Source organism: Gobio gobio (genome assembly GCF_949357685.1).
Source record: "Gobio gobio genome assembly, chromosome: 22".
NCBI classification, from domain to species: domain Eukaryota; kingdom Metazoa; phylum Chordata; class Actinopteri; order Cypriniformes; family Gobionidae; genus Gobio; species Gobio gobio.
Genome location: NC_137118.1, coordinates 2,562,318 through 2,580,230, shown reverse-complemented (window position 1 = coordinate 2,580,230; position 17,913 = coordinate 2,562,318). Strand labels below are relative to the sequence as shown.

Genomic DNA, 17,913 nt, shown 5'->3' with positions numbered 1-17,913 from the left:
ACCGGACAGGGGGCTTAAAATCCGGACATATGACCATCCTACTGAGGTCTACTCCATTTGAGCACACTTTTCAAACCTAAAACTAACTTTACACAGTGACATTTAGTTTCTCAGATTCTCGGTCTGTGCTATGAGCTGGTCAAAACGTGTCTACTGATCACCAATGTAACAAGGGCATCAAATAATTAAAGTAATCCGCATCAACATCGGACCAAACGCACTGATGTGAGAAGCTGGCCGGCTTCACACCGTCTTTAAACGACACATTAGGTGTGTAGAAGAGTCTTAGGTCCTAAGATAGCAAAGCCCACACACTCTGATCACAATACCTCGCATCTGTCCGAAACAATAACCGGAGGGTGGCAGGGCCGCCGATTCTCTATATGGCAAGTATTCTTCTGTTGTGCCTCCTCCTTTGTCTAAACATAGAACAGGTGGGCCGTCAAGCCAATTGTGCCAATATATAGCTGGAAACCCACGATGTTTGAGTGTCCCTCAGGCTTTTGAGACCAAGAACAGAGTAAAGAGAAGCTCTTCACAATGGTAGGCCTTTGCTTCGTCTTAACAGGGAGAGAATGGTGTATTTTATGTTATGTACATGCAATGGAAGGTTTTGAGGATGCATTTCTTTGTATATCTTTAAAAAAAAAAAGGTCCATTTTGATTCATCTTGAAAGCTGAGTGAGTAGCATCGTCTGTTCAGGAGTCGATATATTGTGTTTCATTAATTAAATTCATGATGTACTTGAATAGTACTTGAACTTCATTTTGTGTTCAAATCTATTATAGCAAACGTCTTTGAGGGTCATGTAATTTTGGCATGAAAATTACATTTAAAACCATCTAAATGATTCCCAGGCACCAAAGAAAGCTAAGAAGAAGGAAGCCGCCAGCTCCAATGTCTTCAGCATGTTTGAGCAGTCCCAGATCCAGGAGTTTAAAGAGGTGCCTCACTTATTGGATTTACTCACTTGTTTTATTTCAGCATATTTTGGGGTACTTACCTTTCTCTTAATGCTCCTCTATAGGCTTTCACCATCATGGACCAGAACAGAGATGGCTTTATTGACAAAAACGACCTGAGGGACACATTTGCTGCTCTGGGTAAATGACTTTATAGTGTAATTATACCATGGTCTGTCTGAATACTCGATTCTGATTGGTGGGAAGATGTGAGATAAAAAGTAGTTCCAAGTCAGTTGAATCACCATTAGTGCAGTGTGTAGTATTTATGAGGATCCACTGACAGAAATGCAATATAATATACATAACTATGTTTTCAGTGGAGTATAAAGACTGTTATGTTTTAATTACCTTAGAATGAGCCGTTTCTATTTACACACACCGCGGGTCCCCTTCCAGTGAAGTCGCCATTTTGCGTCGTCATGTTTCTACAGTGGCCCTAAACGGACAAACTTCTCAACAGAGCGCTAGCTACTCTCTAATATCTCCGACGACGACATTTTTGTCCTGTGTCAGCCCCCGTAGCTTCTCTAAGCAGTGAGCGGTGGGTGATGCAATTCACAACCTCACCGCTAGTTGCCGCTAAAATTCACACACTGCACCTTTAATGCGCAGTTTTCACTGAAGCGCGCACACATAGGCCTACATCACGTCGTCACTCACACAAATTGTTATCAATGCTGCCCCAATAGCTAAGCTAATGGATCACTACATTATATTTCTCAGCAAGGAGGGGGTTACACCGCCATTTTGAAGTAATAGCTTAGCTTCGTTTTTAATGGAGAGAGAGGCGCTAACAAGACGCAGGTACGCGCTCTCTCTCTCTCTCTCTCTCTCTCTCTCTCTCTCTCTCTCTCTCTCTCTCTCTCTCTCTCTCTCGATAATTGATTCAAATAAATGCTTTATTTTGAGTAATCCAAATGAATGTAATCTTTTTTTACGGTCTATGAATCTTGCGCACTACTTTATCTCTGTGTCCGATTCGAAGCGGGCGGAATGATAGAGCCGTAACTGAAGAAAATAACCGTCAATTGTACCCTCCCTGCCAAATATTGCGCTTCAAACATAAATAACACCTTTAAATAGTTAATGTTGACAAATTACCATGATATAAACTGGATAATCCACGGCTAGATGTACATTAAACTATTTAAATGCACTTCGCGGAGGCATCCACACTCCGCTTTGTGTCGGGCGGTTCTTTGCCTCCACGTCGTGCCTTAAAATGCATAACTAGCCGTAGATTATCACTTAAATACCGAAGATCTCTGATATTTAAAGGTGTTTATCCTATTCAACCAACAAGAGTATTGTTTCTAAGGATTACAGTGAATGCTGTGAAGCCTAAATGTGATTATAGCACAGATTCAGATGCAAAACCATTGATAAATTCATATAGAGCAGGCTCCAAAACATGTAGTTTTTTGTTTTGTTTTACATAATATAAATATTTTTGATCTTTACAAATCATATTATCAGCACAATGAGTCTTTTTTTTATGTCAAAACCCCATATTTTTTATGTGACCTCATACTTTGTCTCTTTAAAAGTAAAGCAAAATACACCACATTAGTATTTTCTTGCATTGAACATCTATATACATTACAGTGGACTCTCTGTAGGAAGTGGCACTCTGTATTAATGTATATGTCTGTATGTGTGTGTTTGGCAGGACGTCTCAACGTTGGCAACGATGAGCTTGATGAGATGCTAAAGGAAGCCTCCGGCCCCATTAACTTCACCGTCTTCCTCACCATGTTTGGAGAGAAGCTCAAAGGCAAGAATCAAACTTATCAGAATTGAAATGATAATCATGCTAATGAGATGTAAATGCAGAACCCAGCAGACATCAGGCACGCTGCATACTGATATATGGATAGTATAGTTTAGCATCAGAAACGTAGGCTTTTGAATGTAACTTCACCCAAAAAATTACTTAACTTGTTAATTGAAGGGATAATTCAGCCAAAAATGACACTTCTGTCATCATTTACTCACCCTTAACCCGAACCTGTATGAACGTCTGAACACAAAAGAAGATATTTTTGAAGAATATGGGTAACAACATTCTTCAAAATATCTTCAGCAGAAGACAGACAGGTTTGGAACAATTTAAGAGCGACAGAATTTGTCTGTCCCTTTAAGCTTTTGACATGTATAAGAGTATATTTGTCTCATTATAGCCACAGAATAATCAATAATCTGTTGCCGTCCTGTGACTGACAGGTACAGACCCCGAGGAGACTATTCTCAATGCCTTTAAGATCTTCGACCCCGAGGGCACAGGAATCCTTAAAGGAGAAGAGTAAGTAGATTTACGCAAACGTAACCACACGTCCAAAGTCATTTGAAATGCACAACACTGAATATATTTCTTTTGTTTCTCCTCCCAGGATCAAATATCACCTCATGTCCCAGGCTGACAAATTTACTGAGGCTGAGGTAATATACTCTTCTTTCTTCTGTCTGAGATGGTGGTGATGAACATGCATTTTAATCAAGAACATTTTTACACACTTCATCTAGGTAAACCAGATGTTCACTAACTTCCCCTTGGATGTGGCTGGCAACCTGGACTACAAAAACCTGTGCTACGTCATCACCCACGGAGAGGATAAGGAGCAGGAGTAAAAACTACATTTCCCATGCGTCTCCATGTTTGTACATTTGCGTGTTGTCTTCCTCTGAAACTCTGTACCTGTGCCTTTTGTCAATAAAGAGATATAAAAATCAAAGCCTGGGGCCTGTTGTTATTGGTTAATAATAAAATAAATAAATACAAATGAATGGAAATAAATACAAATAGAATTTTTTTTTTTTAAATGAATAAAAAATACAAATAAAATAAATAATACAAATGAATACAAATAATAAATAAATAGAAAATAATAAACAAATAAAATAAAAATAAATAAATGCTATTTCCTATAAAATTGATTTATAAAAGTCGAAAAGCAAAATACAAAAAACAATATATATATATATATATAAAATAAATAAAACAAACATACAAAAAATAAATACAAATAAAAAATAAATAAATACAAATCGATAAAAGTAAATAAAAATAAAACAAATAAATACAAACAAGAAAATAAATAAATACAAATGAATGAAAATAAAAACAAATAATAAATAAAATAAAACAATAAATAAACAAATAAATAAATACTCATAAAAAACTCCCATAAAAAATTATTTTATTTAATTAAATTATTTAATTATCTAAGTCAGAAAGCAAAGAGAAAATTATTTTATATATATATATATATATATATATATATATATATATATATATATATATATATAATTTATACACAAAAAATAAATACAAATTAATAAATGCTGTTTCCCATAAAAATTTGATTTAAAAAAAGCAAAATACAAACAATCTCAGTGGTTCTCAACAACGTAAAGCATTACCGTGGGAAACTTTTTGAACACACACTTCAGCCACTTCTTCTTTCTTAACACTACAACAAGGAAAAAGCCCAAGATTGGGAAAGATTTCGCTCCCTCCCGAGGGGATTACAAAAGCTCAAGCACAACAATAAGCTTAAAGCCACGCTGGCGAGCTGAACAAGGTCAACAGGCCTTTTGTGTCTCTCTGGCTATTCACTGCGACCCTATTAATAGCCCTCGTGCGGCCTGCCATTTTGGGTTTCCAGCGAGTCGATGATCAGCTGAATAAGAACAGGTGAGCAGAGGTGTAAACACCGGTCATTATGCGAGACGTCGCAGACAAAGGCCTGAATTTGGTTTTAAACGTCTGCTCGGGTCTATTTTTTGTTTGCTGTGAGCTTTGAGATGTGAATTGTTTTCATACAAAGCCACAGTTAAGACGGCTATATATAATGATGTGCTTGAGGTCATCTTAGGTCATCGATCAGGAAACATAAAGGAAGTGACAACTGTGCCTTTTTAGTATTATAGACCGTTTTTATGACAATACATGCATTTCCAGCTCGATAAAAACATTCATAAAGAAGTGAATAGTGTAAAGAATGATATTTATTGTGTGTAAAATCATGAAAACCATCTTTGACGAGCAATTACCCAGATATCCTGCCATTCCTAAATCATCACCATCACAAACTACAGAAAATACTCGAGGTGTAACGACACCCTCATATCACGAAACAATATTATTATTATTGATACACACCAAGACATTTGGTAAAAGGTTAACCAAAAATGTACTGTTGAATAAAATGCTAAATTTGGTATTATGTTGTGCAAATGAATAAATTTGGACTTGGTGCTGGAAACCCAATGATGACACCAGAAAAAAAATACTCATGATTCTGAAGCTGAAATACATATTTAGACGAATATGCCACTGACTGGATATATTTATAATAATCCAGGCCACTTTTTACTGCTAACATGAGACATTTGGCATCAGGACACACAATATTATACATTATATTAACATCATATAGCAGTTTAATGTAGTAAACTCACATAGTAACTATTCCCAATACACATTGTCACCATCCATGATACATATTGTTGCATTTTTGTATTGCGATATATTATGACATGATATATTGTTACACCGCTAGTAAATACACACTTGTATTTCTCAATGCATGTTCCTGGTATTACTGTGAATGATTCATCTGTTATTTAGTCTTTGCTTTATAATCTTTAATCAAGATGTATAATATGTATGTTCTTCTGACATCCCTTGGATATTTCTAACCATTTGCAAAATAGATAGTTACTCATCATTTAGGAAGCAAACTCACATTCAGTCTCAGGGCAGGGCCGTAACCACTATAGACGTTAAGGGGGACGAGTCCCCACGAATAATTAGAAATAGCCAAATTGCCAATATTTTCAATATTTGACATTGTCGATGACGCTCTGTTTGATGCTAGGATGACAAAAGTCAAATGTTATATCTTTTTTAGGCTGGCCTTCCTCGGTGCTCATCACTGTCAGAATGAGTGAGACGGCCAATCGGATCAAAGAAGGCGGGGCTTACTGTTAATGCGAATTCCAATCAAGCACCAACCTCCCGCAGTTTCTCTTGAAGCCGATAGTGAAGTGACTTAAACTGCAGTTAATGAACTGGCCACTAGAGACAGACTCCAGAAGGAGCAGAATCTCATTGAGCTCATGTTAAAATGGCCAACTTTACAGCAGAAGAACACATGTTTACAGTCTGAGACAAACTGTGCTTTTGGTCTATACGGCTAATGTTGCCCTTCATGACGACTGTGAGGGGGGAATGTTTTTATAACTCACTCGTTTACATTATATAAAGCCTTAAAGTTCTGCATAATTAAGGGCGTGGCCACTTTGAGTGACAGGTGGATTGCCGTTTGTCTCCTGTCTGTTAGTCGTCACCTTAGCTCCGCCTCTTTGCCCATTTTCTGTTATCCGGGAGTGACGCGCTGACAAGATGGCGACGGCCAGCTCGACTTTACACTTCAAAGCTGCTCTTCAGAATCCTATGGGTGACGTCACGGACACTACGGCCATATTTTTTTACAGTCTACGATTAAAACGCGACACTTTAGCAGTGAAAGAGTGCGTCGTACGATGTAAGTAGCTAAACATTTAATATTTCACAACTGTTTTACAATAAAAATGTCAGCGACCAACAGTAATATCGAGTGATGCAAACTACATTATTTATGTAAATCTGAATTTGACGTGACAAAAAAAGTTATTCATTTTTATATAATAGGCAGACGAAAATAAGAGTGAATGTGTGCATATTTAAAAAAAAAACGTAATAAAAACCTTTTTCTTTATTTCCTGTAATCCCCTTTAATCCTTGAATTTCTTTAAAGGTGCTGTATGTAAGTTTTTGACTGTACTAAAGCATACAAATACCATGATATGTTTGCAGATATTTAGGAAACGTGCTAAATTCACCTGCTTGTTTCTCAGAAGAACTAGCCAGTTATTCTGCTTTGAAATGTGCGTTCCGTGTCAGAATGTCTGTTTTTCTTTTGGTCTGTGTGAAACCGCACACCGCCACAGGACATCAATATGATGTCAGATTGAAATTGGTCCTCAATGTCGGACAGATTTTGTGGTTGAAAAAAATTTAGTTGACGTCAGAACCCAACGTCATACTGACGTCAACCTCCAATGTTTGTCCGATGATGGGGGTTGATGTCAATATAACATTGGGATTTTCATTTTCAACCACAATGCAACGTCTGTCCGACGTTGGAGATTGACGTCAATGTGACGTTGGCTTGAGACGTTGGCTCAAATTTGGATTTTGGTTAGTTAACAAAACCTAAAACCAACAAAATATCAACGTCTAACGATGTTAGAATTTGACGTGTGGACGTTACCATTATGACGTTAAGGAGACGTTGGGTTTTGGTCACCATACCTCACGACTTAATGTCAGTATCTGACGTCATTACGACGTTGGCTCAACGTTGGATTTTGGTTATTTTACAACACAACCTAAATACAACTAAATATCAACATCAACTGACATCGGTTTTGGACATCAAGTTAACGTTGGCATTAGACGTTGGTCACCTGATGTCGGAACCAAATATCAACGTCTTATGATGTCGTGTGCCTGCTGGGCAGTTCACCCAATAGTATTTCGACACCACAGGTCGCCAGTTGGCGGAAAACACAGCGTATTGCAACCATATAGCCAGCAAACAAACTGGGTCAGAGATCGCAGATTCTACCCGACCTAAAGCCTCATCTAAAACATCTCAATGAGTGAAAGCACATTAAACGCGGATAAATCAACGTACAGTGTGTGAGTCTCTTTGCCCTCCATTGTGAATTGCGTGCGCTCCTGTCGCGTGTCCTCAAGTCTGAGGAGGGGGCGGGGCAAACTATATTTTGAATTTGGACTGCAGTACCCATTTCAACCACTAGCTGTCCTTCTTACATACTGCACCTTTAAATAAACGAGAGGCTACTGGCTACTCTCTGGGCATGATGGGTGGAGCTGCTTCCCCTAACCACACCCATAACACTATCTCTCCACCCATTAAACAGGTTAAGCTCCACCCTTGAGCTCAAAATGCTCTGCAGCGAGCACTACTTGAAATAAACAATAAGACCAATACATAGTTTTCACGTGTCGTCACACGCTTATAGGAACGCCAACCTGGAGGGCAAACAAGGCTCTCCTCCATTGCCCGCTAGTCATTTTTACCAGGTTTGTAGTCAGTATTAATGCGGTAAGACTGATACTAAAATACCAAATTCAATATACACCGTATTGATGTTGCATACTTTGTACATGAAAGCAGACGAACAATTAGTGCAACACGAGGTTTCTCGTTAGGGGGTTTCCCCATCGAAACCCATTATAAAGAAAACACGTTGCGTTCATATTCTTGCCTCATCTACTCGCCTGTATATAGTACGCATCATCAAAAAGGTGTAAACTGAATTTGATCTTTTAATATCACTGTTTTTACAGCACTTTAAGGGTGGGTTCACTAAGGATTCTTTAGCCTGACTTCAGTTCTCCTCAGTCTGCCGCTTGATCAGCTCTATAACGGTTTTACTGCGTAATTAATCTGTGTTTAAAATGAAGTGGTGCAACAACTCGATTTAAAATAAATCCCATATCAACAAATCCTTTAAACTTTGCTTAATTTTATCCTTATTGGTGCAGCTCACCCTATAGTGTTTTTCACGTTAAGTGTCTGTTTTCAGTGATTGAAATACTGCAGCAGGTGCTGTTTATGGATCATAAGCGCCCAAAACGTGCATCAATTTTCTACTGATTTTCAAACCGATTGGTTTGTTATAAACATCAGAGATGTAGTCATGACACTGCATACTTATTCATAATTTGTTCAAGCATCCATAATTATAGCCACGTTAATAACGTTTGTAAGAAACCAAACCATTTGTAAATCCGTCAAGATTACATCAGGTACAAAATGGCCGCCGGTGATGACGTTGGAGACATCGAGCCTTTATTAAGTATATCTATGATGGTTACGGCCTTGTCTCAGGCTCCATTCTGGTAATTAACGCCCACTTTTCAACAATCCAATCAATTCCTGATGGATAAAATAAAGGCCCGCCCTTGATACAGTACAGAAGTTGAATGGGTTGTGAATGACAATAAAAATGTTTAGACAGAATAATAGCAAATACATAAAGTAAATCAAATAGAAAAGATCAGTGCCACGCGGAGGATCTGTCCTTCAGAACAACAGACAGGAGAGAAAGGCATGTTAGTTATTCACTCTTCATACCCAGCAGTCCAGCTACTCTCTGTCCGAGGAAAGAGGAGCGGATGGGCCGGCACTTTTAGCTCCGCCTGTTAGCATGAAGTCTGCCAGGAGATCTATTCCAGAACCAGAGTCCAGCAGAGTATCTGGGCAGGGCGATGAAGGAAAGAGACAAACATAAAGTTGTGTAACCAAGTATGTGCCTAAAAATAAATGCTTGGCTGTATATTTATGGTCCTCTGATGACAATTTTATCCATAAAAGCAATTCATCCTCAAAGTCATTACTAAATAATTGCTGCAGACGCCAGCCTCTCTTATGCCATGAGATCATAACGGCGCTTTGGAATCCAACTGCTCTCTAGTTATGGAAATATAGATGAATATGAATCCATAATTAGGTGCGTTTATATGGAGCACTGTAATCGGTTTAAGAGTCCAATCCGAATGAAAATGCTCCATATAAACTCCTCAATCGGAATAAAAGTGCCCAAACCGAATGAAATTGTAATCGGTTTGAGAAGGGCGGGATAAACCTTTTCATGAATCGATCAAACGGAAAATTCTGAAAAAGCTATGGAGGACCAAATTACTCAAAATTAAATAATTCAATAAATTCAATAAAACAGCAATTAAATGTACCAGTTTATTCTGAAATAATTAATTAATTTAATAATTAACGAATTAATTTAATTCATTATCAATTAAATAATTAAATAAATAAATGTATCTATTTATTTTGTAAAATTACATGAAAACACAGCATTTATTGTTTAATATAGTTCACAAAGACCTCTTCCACACACTATTATGTTTAAAAAAAAAATTTTTTTTCATTATTAAATGTGCTTTTTCAAAAAGCAGTTTTTCATAATATGCAGCATTTATATGGAGGACCAAATTACTCAAAATGAAATAATTAAATTAATAATGAATTCAATAAAAAACTATTAAATATACCAGTTTATCCTGAAATAATTAATTTAATAATTAACAAATTAATTTAATTCATTATCAATTAAATAATTCAATAAATAAATGTATCTATTTATTTTATTAAATTACATGAAAACACAGCATTTATTGTTTAATATATTTCACAATGACCTTTTCCACACACACTATTATGTTTAAAAATATATTTTTTCATTATTAAATGTGCTTTTTCAAAAAGCTGTTTTTCATAATAATATGCAGCATTTATGAATGACGCCTATTTTATGAATCATGCATTTCCAAAGCACGATTTTCCCATAATAATAGAGGACATTTCACAAATGCCAATCAACAGGCAGTGGGCGGTGCTTGGCGCAATGGGTTGTGGGTAATATCAGCCGTTAGAGTGCGCATCGATCTACACTTCGAATTATGACCGGAAATAGTAGACCATCCGGGAATCTTTGGAAAACTCTTTTCAACATACCACGATTTGGGACATACTAATAATTTTTTCGAATACTATTTAGTACGGATAGTATGTGAATTGGGACGCAGCGTGCGTGTCGACATTTCTCTCAGTTTCTCGTCAGTTATATATATATATATAAAAAGTTCAACAACTTCTTCAAATTGGTTAAGTAGTGTTACACACTGTCTACTTTAATTACTTTTGTTAATATTTATACCTCTGTGATTATGGAATCTTTCCTTAATCATCTGAAATATATATGCGTTTAGTACTAGTAATGATGCTGAGCACGTCTTGAATGCTTTCATTCATGTTTCACCGTATATCCTACACTGTAAAAAAAAATCAGGTCTCCAATTGAACATTTTCTAGTGACCGATCACATCAAAATTTTTCAGTTGGACAAATTGAATTTTTGTGAATTGATGCGCTTTAATTGAATTAAAATTCAAGAAATTCAATTTGGCCAACTAAAATTTTTTGATGTGATCGGTCACTAGAAAATTTTCAATTGGAGACCTGATTTTTTTTTACAGTGTATGTTTTTATTAATAATTTGGGTGCATTTTATTGTTAATTTTGTGTTTGAATTGAATTCATTTTGAGTTCGCATTCATCACAGCGGTTGAAATAGCCGTTGTATAGAACATCAATTCGGTTACACTACTGCATGTCCGCCCACAGAAACATAAATAAATATAAACATTTGCAACACAAAACTATTGATCCACGAACATCGCAGTTAGGCTACTATAACTGGCAACATTACGAATCTGATGCAGCAGACAAACTGTGTGCGCATGTGACACATGTGAACAGCAGATCGGTTTACCCGATTCTGATTGAAAGATTTGGTCGCTATGTCTCATGTGAACAGTCCACCGAATCTTTCAATCGGAATGATTTTAATCGGAATGACAAAAGAGTGCGCATGTGAATGGGCTTTTCTCACCATGAATGCCGATCATGTGTTCTAGAATGAGAACCCTCTCAGCCAGAATCTTCAGCGCTTCCCTCAACTGCTGCACCTGTTGAAGATATGACCATAAATCATCATCATAACTGCACATACAAAACTCCAAAACTATCACAACTTTTTGTGCGTTATCCTTTTACCTCTCCTGGAGTCTCTCCCGGCTCACCTTTAGAACCTGGAACACCCTACTCACAACACAAGATAAGAATAAAATTAATTTTATAATCATACATACATATATACACATCGATCAGGCATAACATTATGACAGGTGAATAACACTGATGATCTCTGTTAGTGGGTGGGATATATTAGGCAGCAAGTGAACATTTTGTCCTCAGAGTTGATGTGTTAGAAGCAGGAAAAATGGGCAAGTGTAAGGATTTGAGCGAGTTTGGGCCAGATTGTGACGGGTCAGAGCATCTCCAAAATTGCAGCTCTTGTGGGGTGTTCCCGGTCTGCAGTGGTCAGTCTCTATCAAAAGTGAAGGACCAGTGGAGAACCAGCCACAGGGTCATGGAGGACCAGTGGAGAACCAGCCACAGGGTCATGGAGGACCAGTGGAGAACCGGCCACAGGGTCATGAAGGACCAGTGGAGAACCAGCCACAGGGTCATGGAGGACCAGTGGAGAACCAGCCACAGGGTCATGGAGGACCAGTGGAGAACCGGCCACAGGGTCATGAAGGACCAGTGGAGAACCGGCCACAGGGTCATGGAGGACCAGTGGAGAACCGGCCACAGGGTCATGAAGGACCAGTGGAGAACCGGCCACAGGGTCATGGAGGACCAGTGGAGAACCGGCCACAGGGTCATGGAGGACCAGTGGAGAACCGGCCACAGGGTCATGGAGGACCAGTGGAGAACCGGCCACAGGGTCATGAAGGACCAGTGGAGAACCGGCCACAGGGTCATGGAGGACCAGTGGAGAACCGGCCACAGGGTCATGGAGGACCAGTGGAGAACCGGCCACAGGGTCATGGAGGACCAGTGGAGAACCGGCCACAGGGTCATGAAGGACCAGTGGAGAACCGGCCACAGGGTCATGGAGGACCAGTGGAGAACCGGCCACAGGGTCATGAAGAACCAGTGGAGAACCGGCCACAGGGTCATGGAGGACCAGTGGAGAACCGGCCACAGGGTCATGGAGGACCAGTGGAGAACCGGCCACAGGGTCATGAAGGACCAGTGGAGAACTGGCCACAGGGTCATGAAGAACCAGTGGAGAACCGGCCACAGGGTCATGAAGAACCAGTGGAGAACCGGCCACAGGGTCATGAAGAACCAGTGGAGAACCGGCCACAGGGTCATGAAGGACCAGTGGAGAACCGGCCACAGGGTCATGAAGAACCAGTGGAGAACCGGCCACAGGGTCATGAAGAACCAGTGGAGAACCGGCCACAGGGTCATGGAGGATCAGTGGAGAACCGGCCACAGGGTCATGAAGGACCAGTGGAGAACCGGCCACAGGGTCATGAAGAACCAGTGGAGAACCGGCCACAGGGTCATGAAGGACCAGTGGAGAACCGGCCACAGGGTCATGAAGAACCAGTGGAGAACCGGCCACAGGGTCATGAAGAACCAGTGGAGAACCGGCCACAGGATCATGAAGAACCAGTGGAGAACCGGCCACAGGGTCATGAAGGACCAGTGGAGAACCGGCCACAGGGTCATGAAGAACCAGTGGAGAACCGGCCACAGGGTCATGAAGGACCAGTGGAGAACCGGCCACAGGGTCATGAAGGACCAGTGGAGAACCGGCCACAGGGTCATGGAGGATCAGTGGAGAACCGGCCACAGGGTCATGAAGAACCAGTGGAGAACCGGCCACAGGGTCATGGAGGATCAGTGGAGAACCGGCCACAGGGTCATGAAGGACCAGTGGAGAACCGGCCACAGGGTCATGAAGGACCAGTGGAGAACCGGCCACAGGGTCATGAAGAACCAGTGGAGAACCGGCCACAGGATCATGAAGGACCAGTGGAGAACCGGCCACAGGGTCATGGAGGACCAGTGGAGAACCGGCCACAGGATCATGGGCGGCCAGGGCTCATTGATGCCCGTGGGGAGCGAACCCTTGGGTCCTCCATCATGTGGATGTTCTTTGACCCGTCTCACCTACCTCAGCATTGTTGAGCCCATGTCCAGCCTCTCATGGAAACGTTTTTCCCTGTGGCTGTGGCTCTTTCAGCAGATAATGCGCCGCCATAAAGCACAAATGCTTCAGGAATGGTTTGAGGAGCACAACAATGAGTTTGAGTCCAAATTCCCCAGATCTCAATCCAATCGAGCATCTGTGGGATGAGCTGAACAAACAAGTCCGATCCATGGAGGCCCCACCTCGCAACTTACAGGACTTAAAGGATCTGCTGCTAACATCTTGGTGCCAGATACCACAGCACACCTTCTAGTGGAGTCCATGCCTCGATGGGTCGGGGCTGTTTAGTTTTTTTTTAAATAAAATTTAATTATCTTAATTATAAAAATGAAATGCATTGATTTAAATATACATTTATAATAAATATAAATGTAAATGCGGTCCAGGATGTGCACTCACAGGCTGCCCTTGCTTTCCTGTTACTCCAGGTTGACCCTGTGAAGATACAAACTCATTAGCTCAACAACAAAACATATTTTTATCCAAAATGCAAAATGTATAGGATGAAGATGTGCGTCTTTATTAGTGACTCACTCGTTCTCCCGGATCTCCTTTGGGTCCCCGGTCCCCTGGCGTGCCTGAAAAGCTTAAGGCGGCCTATGATGAATGTGGAATAATAAATATAAAGTGTCTTACATATCCATATGTATTGTTCAATAACTGTTTCTGTAATCTGCAAATGTACTCTGAGATCTATTTATTCTAAAATATAAACACATTCCATAATGATGGAGACGCCTTACATGGCTCCCCGGGGCTCCTGGGGGTCCAGGTGGTCCAGCAGGGCCTGTTCAACACATGCGGTCAGAGGATTAAAGGGATAGTTCACCCAAAAACGAAAATGTGATGTTTTTCTGCTTACCCCTAAGGCATCCAAGATGTAGGTGTGTTCGTTTCTTCAGTAGAACACAAATGAAGATTTTTAACTCCAACCGTTGCTGTGTGTCACTCATATAATGCTTGTCAATGGGGTCTAATTCTATTAGAGTAAAAAAAAAACATGGACAGACAACTTCAAATTAAACCCCGCGGCTCGTGACGAAACATTGATGTCTTAAGACACGAAACGATCGGTTTCTGAGCAGGGGCGCAACTACCCAGTGCCAGAGGGGTATGCAGCAACAATTTTGGCGCCCCCAATTCGGGTATAGCTATTTTATGTCATCCGTCTTATTCGTTTTTTAACAAACGTTTAAAATACGCAAGGTTTTTTTTTACTGTACTATTTTATTGTTGTTGTATTTTCATTAAAAATAGGCTAATAACAAACATAAAAATAAACATTAGTTTGAAAGTAATTAAAGAGGAGATTATGAGGTAAGCAATATCATACGAGCAAGAGTGCTATTTTCCAGAGTAGCCTATATCAGCACGATTGCAAAATGCGATATTAATTTTATACAACAGTTCAATAAACAACAAGTTGTCACTTTTTACAGTTTTGCTCTATTTTTCCAAATAATTCGAATAATTCACCGTTTTTGAACAGTCGGTTAGAACTAATTAGTTGAATGATTCTAGAATCCACTCCCGCCGCCAACTATAGTGGCAGTTTATAGTTTCATAGGCCTGGAATAATTTCATATTTCTATAATTAAAATATCAATGCGCAATCAGACGCCCGTCCAAGCGTGAACACTTTGGCTTGCCACCGGCGCCAGGCGCGCCCACTAGCGATATTCCATTATTATCCAAAATTCTATTATGGAATCTTATGAGGGCGTCTACTCTAGCCTGTTAGTCCTCTAAAATGTTATATAATATTGAGGAAATACAGAAATTATTTAGAAACGCACAACAGCAGCTACATATAGAAAAAAGAAAAAAAAAAATCATACCATCGCTTTGGCGCCCCCAAGGTGCTGCGCCCCTATGCGCCGCATTTAGCGCATACGCACTTTTTGCGCCACTGTTTCTGAGAGAAACTAACGGTATTTATGCAAATATATCACCTCATATCAGATGAACGCTTCAGCTCTACAGACTGCCATCACTTCCTGTGAGTGAGGTCAAAATAGCGGCCGGGTCATAGATATATATACATAGATTCCTCATTCGAGCGATCCACGCCATGATCCACGCAGGCACTAATGAGGTATCTATCGTTTCGTGTCTTAAGACATCAATGTGTCGTCACGAGCCGCGGGTTTAATTTGAAGTTGTCTGTCCATGTTTTTTTTTTACTCTTAATAGAATTCGACCCCATTGACAAGCATTATATGAGTGACACACAGCAGAGGTTGGAGTTAAAAATCTTAATTTGTGTTCTACTGAAGAAACGAAGACACCTACATCTTGGATGCCTTAGGGGTAAGCAGAAAAACATCACATTTTCGTTTTTGGGTGAACTATCCCTTTAACACTAGAACCGCCACGGGGTAAAATTTACCCATGGCTGTTTTTCAAATGTACATAACAGATTTCCAATAAAATATACAAGTCTCCCAGTCTCTGACTTTTACTAAAACTGTGTTATTTACAATCCCCTGTTGTTAATTTTTTTTAGATAAAACCAGATTTAAAAATGGGGCATTTATACCCATAAGCGCCAGCGGGTCAAATTTACCCCGATATAATTCCTCTATTTTCGTGCTGTGTTTGAGCTAAGCGTCGGCTTACTGTAAACAGCCACACAACACACGGTCAAATAAAGATGCTTTAGCCTATTTATAAATGTTCAAACTTTGTATTAATTATACATTTTAGTTTTGCAATTTTGTATTGAGTATTGTTTGCTACTGTGTTGCTATTTATTCAAATCTGCACGTTTCCTGAAGAAGAAAAAAAATCCGTTATGATGGAATGAATAAAACAATTTTCATGATTATCCCAAGTTTATTGGTGTTGTTCTCTTATTCAAATTATAAATGATATAACTATACAAATGAATAATTAATTAGGTCAAACTGTGCGTATGTTATCCTTATCGTAAGTTGTTATACCTCTTATGCAGTGCTGTGAATTATTATTGCTTTTCATTGTCTATTCTATTTAGGGTATTTTATATAGTGATGACGATTTCAAAACAATGCATCATGAAGCTTCGAAGCGTTATGAATCAGTGAGTCGATTCAGCGGTTTGAATCGCCAAATTTCAGCAGTTTGACATGCGATCCGAATCATGAATCGACTCACTGATTCATAACGCTTCGAAGCTTCATGATGCCGTGTTTTGAAATCGTCATCACTATATAAGTCGTTTTTTAGGGTTTTTTTGCGCACAAAAACTATTGTCGCCGATTCATAAAGTTATTGTAGAACCACTGTAGTGAGATGGACTTTGTAACGACGTCTTTAGTGTCTTTTAAGGGTCTTGAGAGTGTAAAGTGCATTGAGTCAATGGAGGCCTTTCAGAGCATCAGATTTACACTAAAATATCTTCATTTCTGTTCCGAAGATGAACGGAGGTCTGACGGGTGTCGAACCACATGAGGGTGAGGAATTAATGACAGAATTTTCATTTTTGGGTGAACTAACCCTTTAAATAACATGGGTTATCTTAATATTGGATTAATTACATTTTATTATAATATTACACCACCCAAATATGTATTTATCTCCATCTAACTCTCGTCATCATTGCTGGTTTAGCCTATAGTCACCAAAAAGTGATTAGTGTAACTGCTTAAAATAGCATAAAACAACAGGACAAAAACATAGTTGATGACTAAAAATAATCATTTCATGACTTTATACATTACTCTGTGAAGACAGTGGCATAATACAGTGACATATTTTAGCCGTATCAATACAGTAATAATCTGCATGGGTAAATTTGACCCGCTGGTGGTTTTAGGTATACAGCGCCCCCTGGCGGTTCTAGTGTTAAATGTGATGATGATGATGTCAGGTGAAGCTGTTGTGTGTGTTCTGACTATACCTGGGGCCTATACCATGAAGCCGGTTTAGCTGGCTAGCCAGATATGTTTAAGCTTAGTTTGTGCCAATCCTGGGTATTAGGTACCATTAAAGTGGTTTGGCTTTTAGCAGTGTTTATCTCCATAGTAACTTACACTCCACGGCTAACCTTCTCCACGGCAGGTTATGTTCTGGATAAGAGATCTCAAACTGAAATTGGACCAATCAGCTGTGAGCAAAGTGACACACCTCTGATGCAATAAAGCCACTCCCCCTTTTTCTACTCCAAATTAAAGGTCACTACATAGCTAATGGCTATTAAAGACTTAAGCCTCTGGCTTTTAACAATGCTTATTTATA

At 39.5% G+C, this 17,913-nt stretch overlaps 2 protein-coding genes across 2 annotated transcripts in view; one reads left to right on the top strand and one right to left on the bottom strand.

Moving 5' to 3' along the window:
- The first annotated feature begins 490 nt into the window (after window positions 1-490).
- On the top strand, window positions 491-3,688 carry myl10 (myosin, light chain 10, regulatory). Its single transcript, XM_079804389.1, has 7 exons — window positions 491-543; window positions 859-945; window positions 1,029-1,104; window positions 2,636-2,740; window positions 3,190-3,268; window positions 3,357-3,405; window positions 3,490-3,688. Exons 1-7 carry the CDS (start codon window positions 541-543, stop codon window positions 3,592-3,594), a joined length of 504 nt encoding a protein of 167 aa, XP_079660515.1. The 5' UTR covers window positions 491-540; the 3' UTR covers window positions 3,595-3,688.
- A 1,269-nt stretch (window positions 3,689-4,957) lies between these two features.
- The window catches only part of col26a1 (collagen, type XXVI, alpha 1), a 72,434-nt gene continuing 59,478 nt past the window's right edge, over window positions 4,958-17,913 (bottom strand). Inside the window, exons 9-14 of the mRNA XM_079804722.1 lie at window positions 14,439-14,482; window positions 14,230-14,292; window positions 14,095-14,130; window positions 11,679-11,723; window positions 11,515-11,590; window positions 4,958-9,301 (exon numbers count right to left, since the gene is read on the bottom strand). Of these exons, the coding sequence (XP_079660848.1) occupies window positions 9,192-9,301; window positions 11,515-11,590; window positions 11,679-11,723; window positions 14,095-14,130; window positions 14,230-14,292; window positions 14,439-14,482 (374 nt within the window). The 3' untranslated portion in view covers window positions 4,958-9,191. The remainder of the gene's footprint in view (window positions 9,302-11,514; window positions 11,591-11,678; window positions 11,724-14,094; window positions 14,131-14,229; window positions 14,293-14,438; window positions 14,483-17,913) is intronic.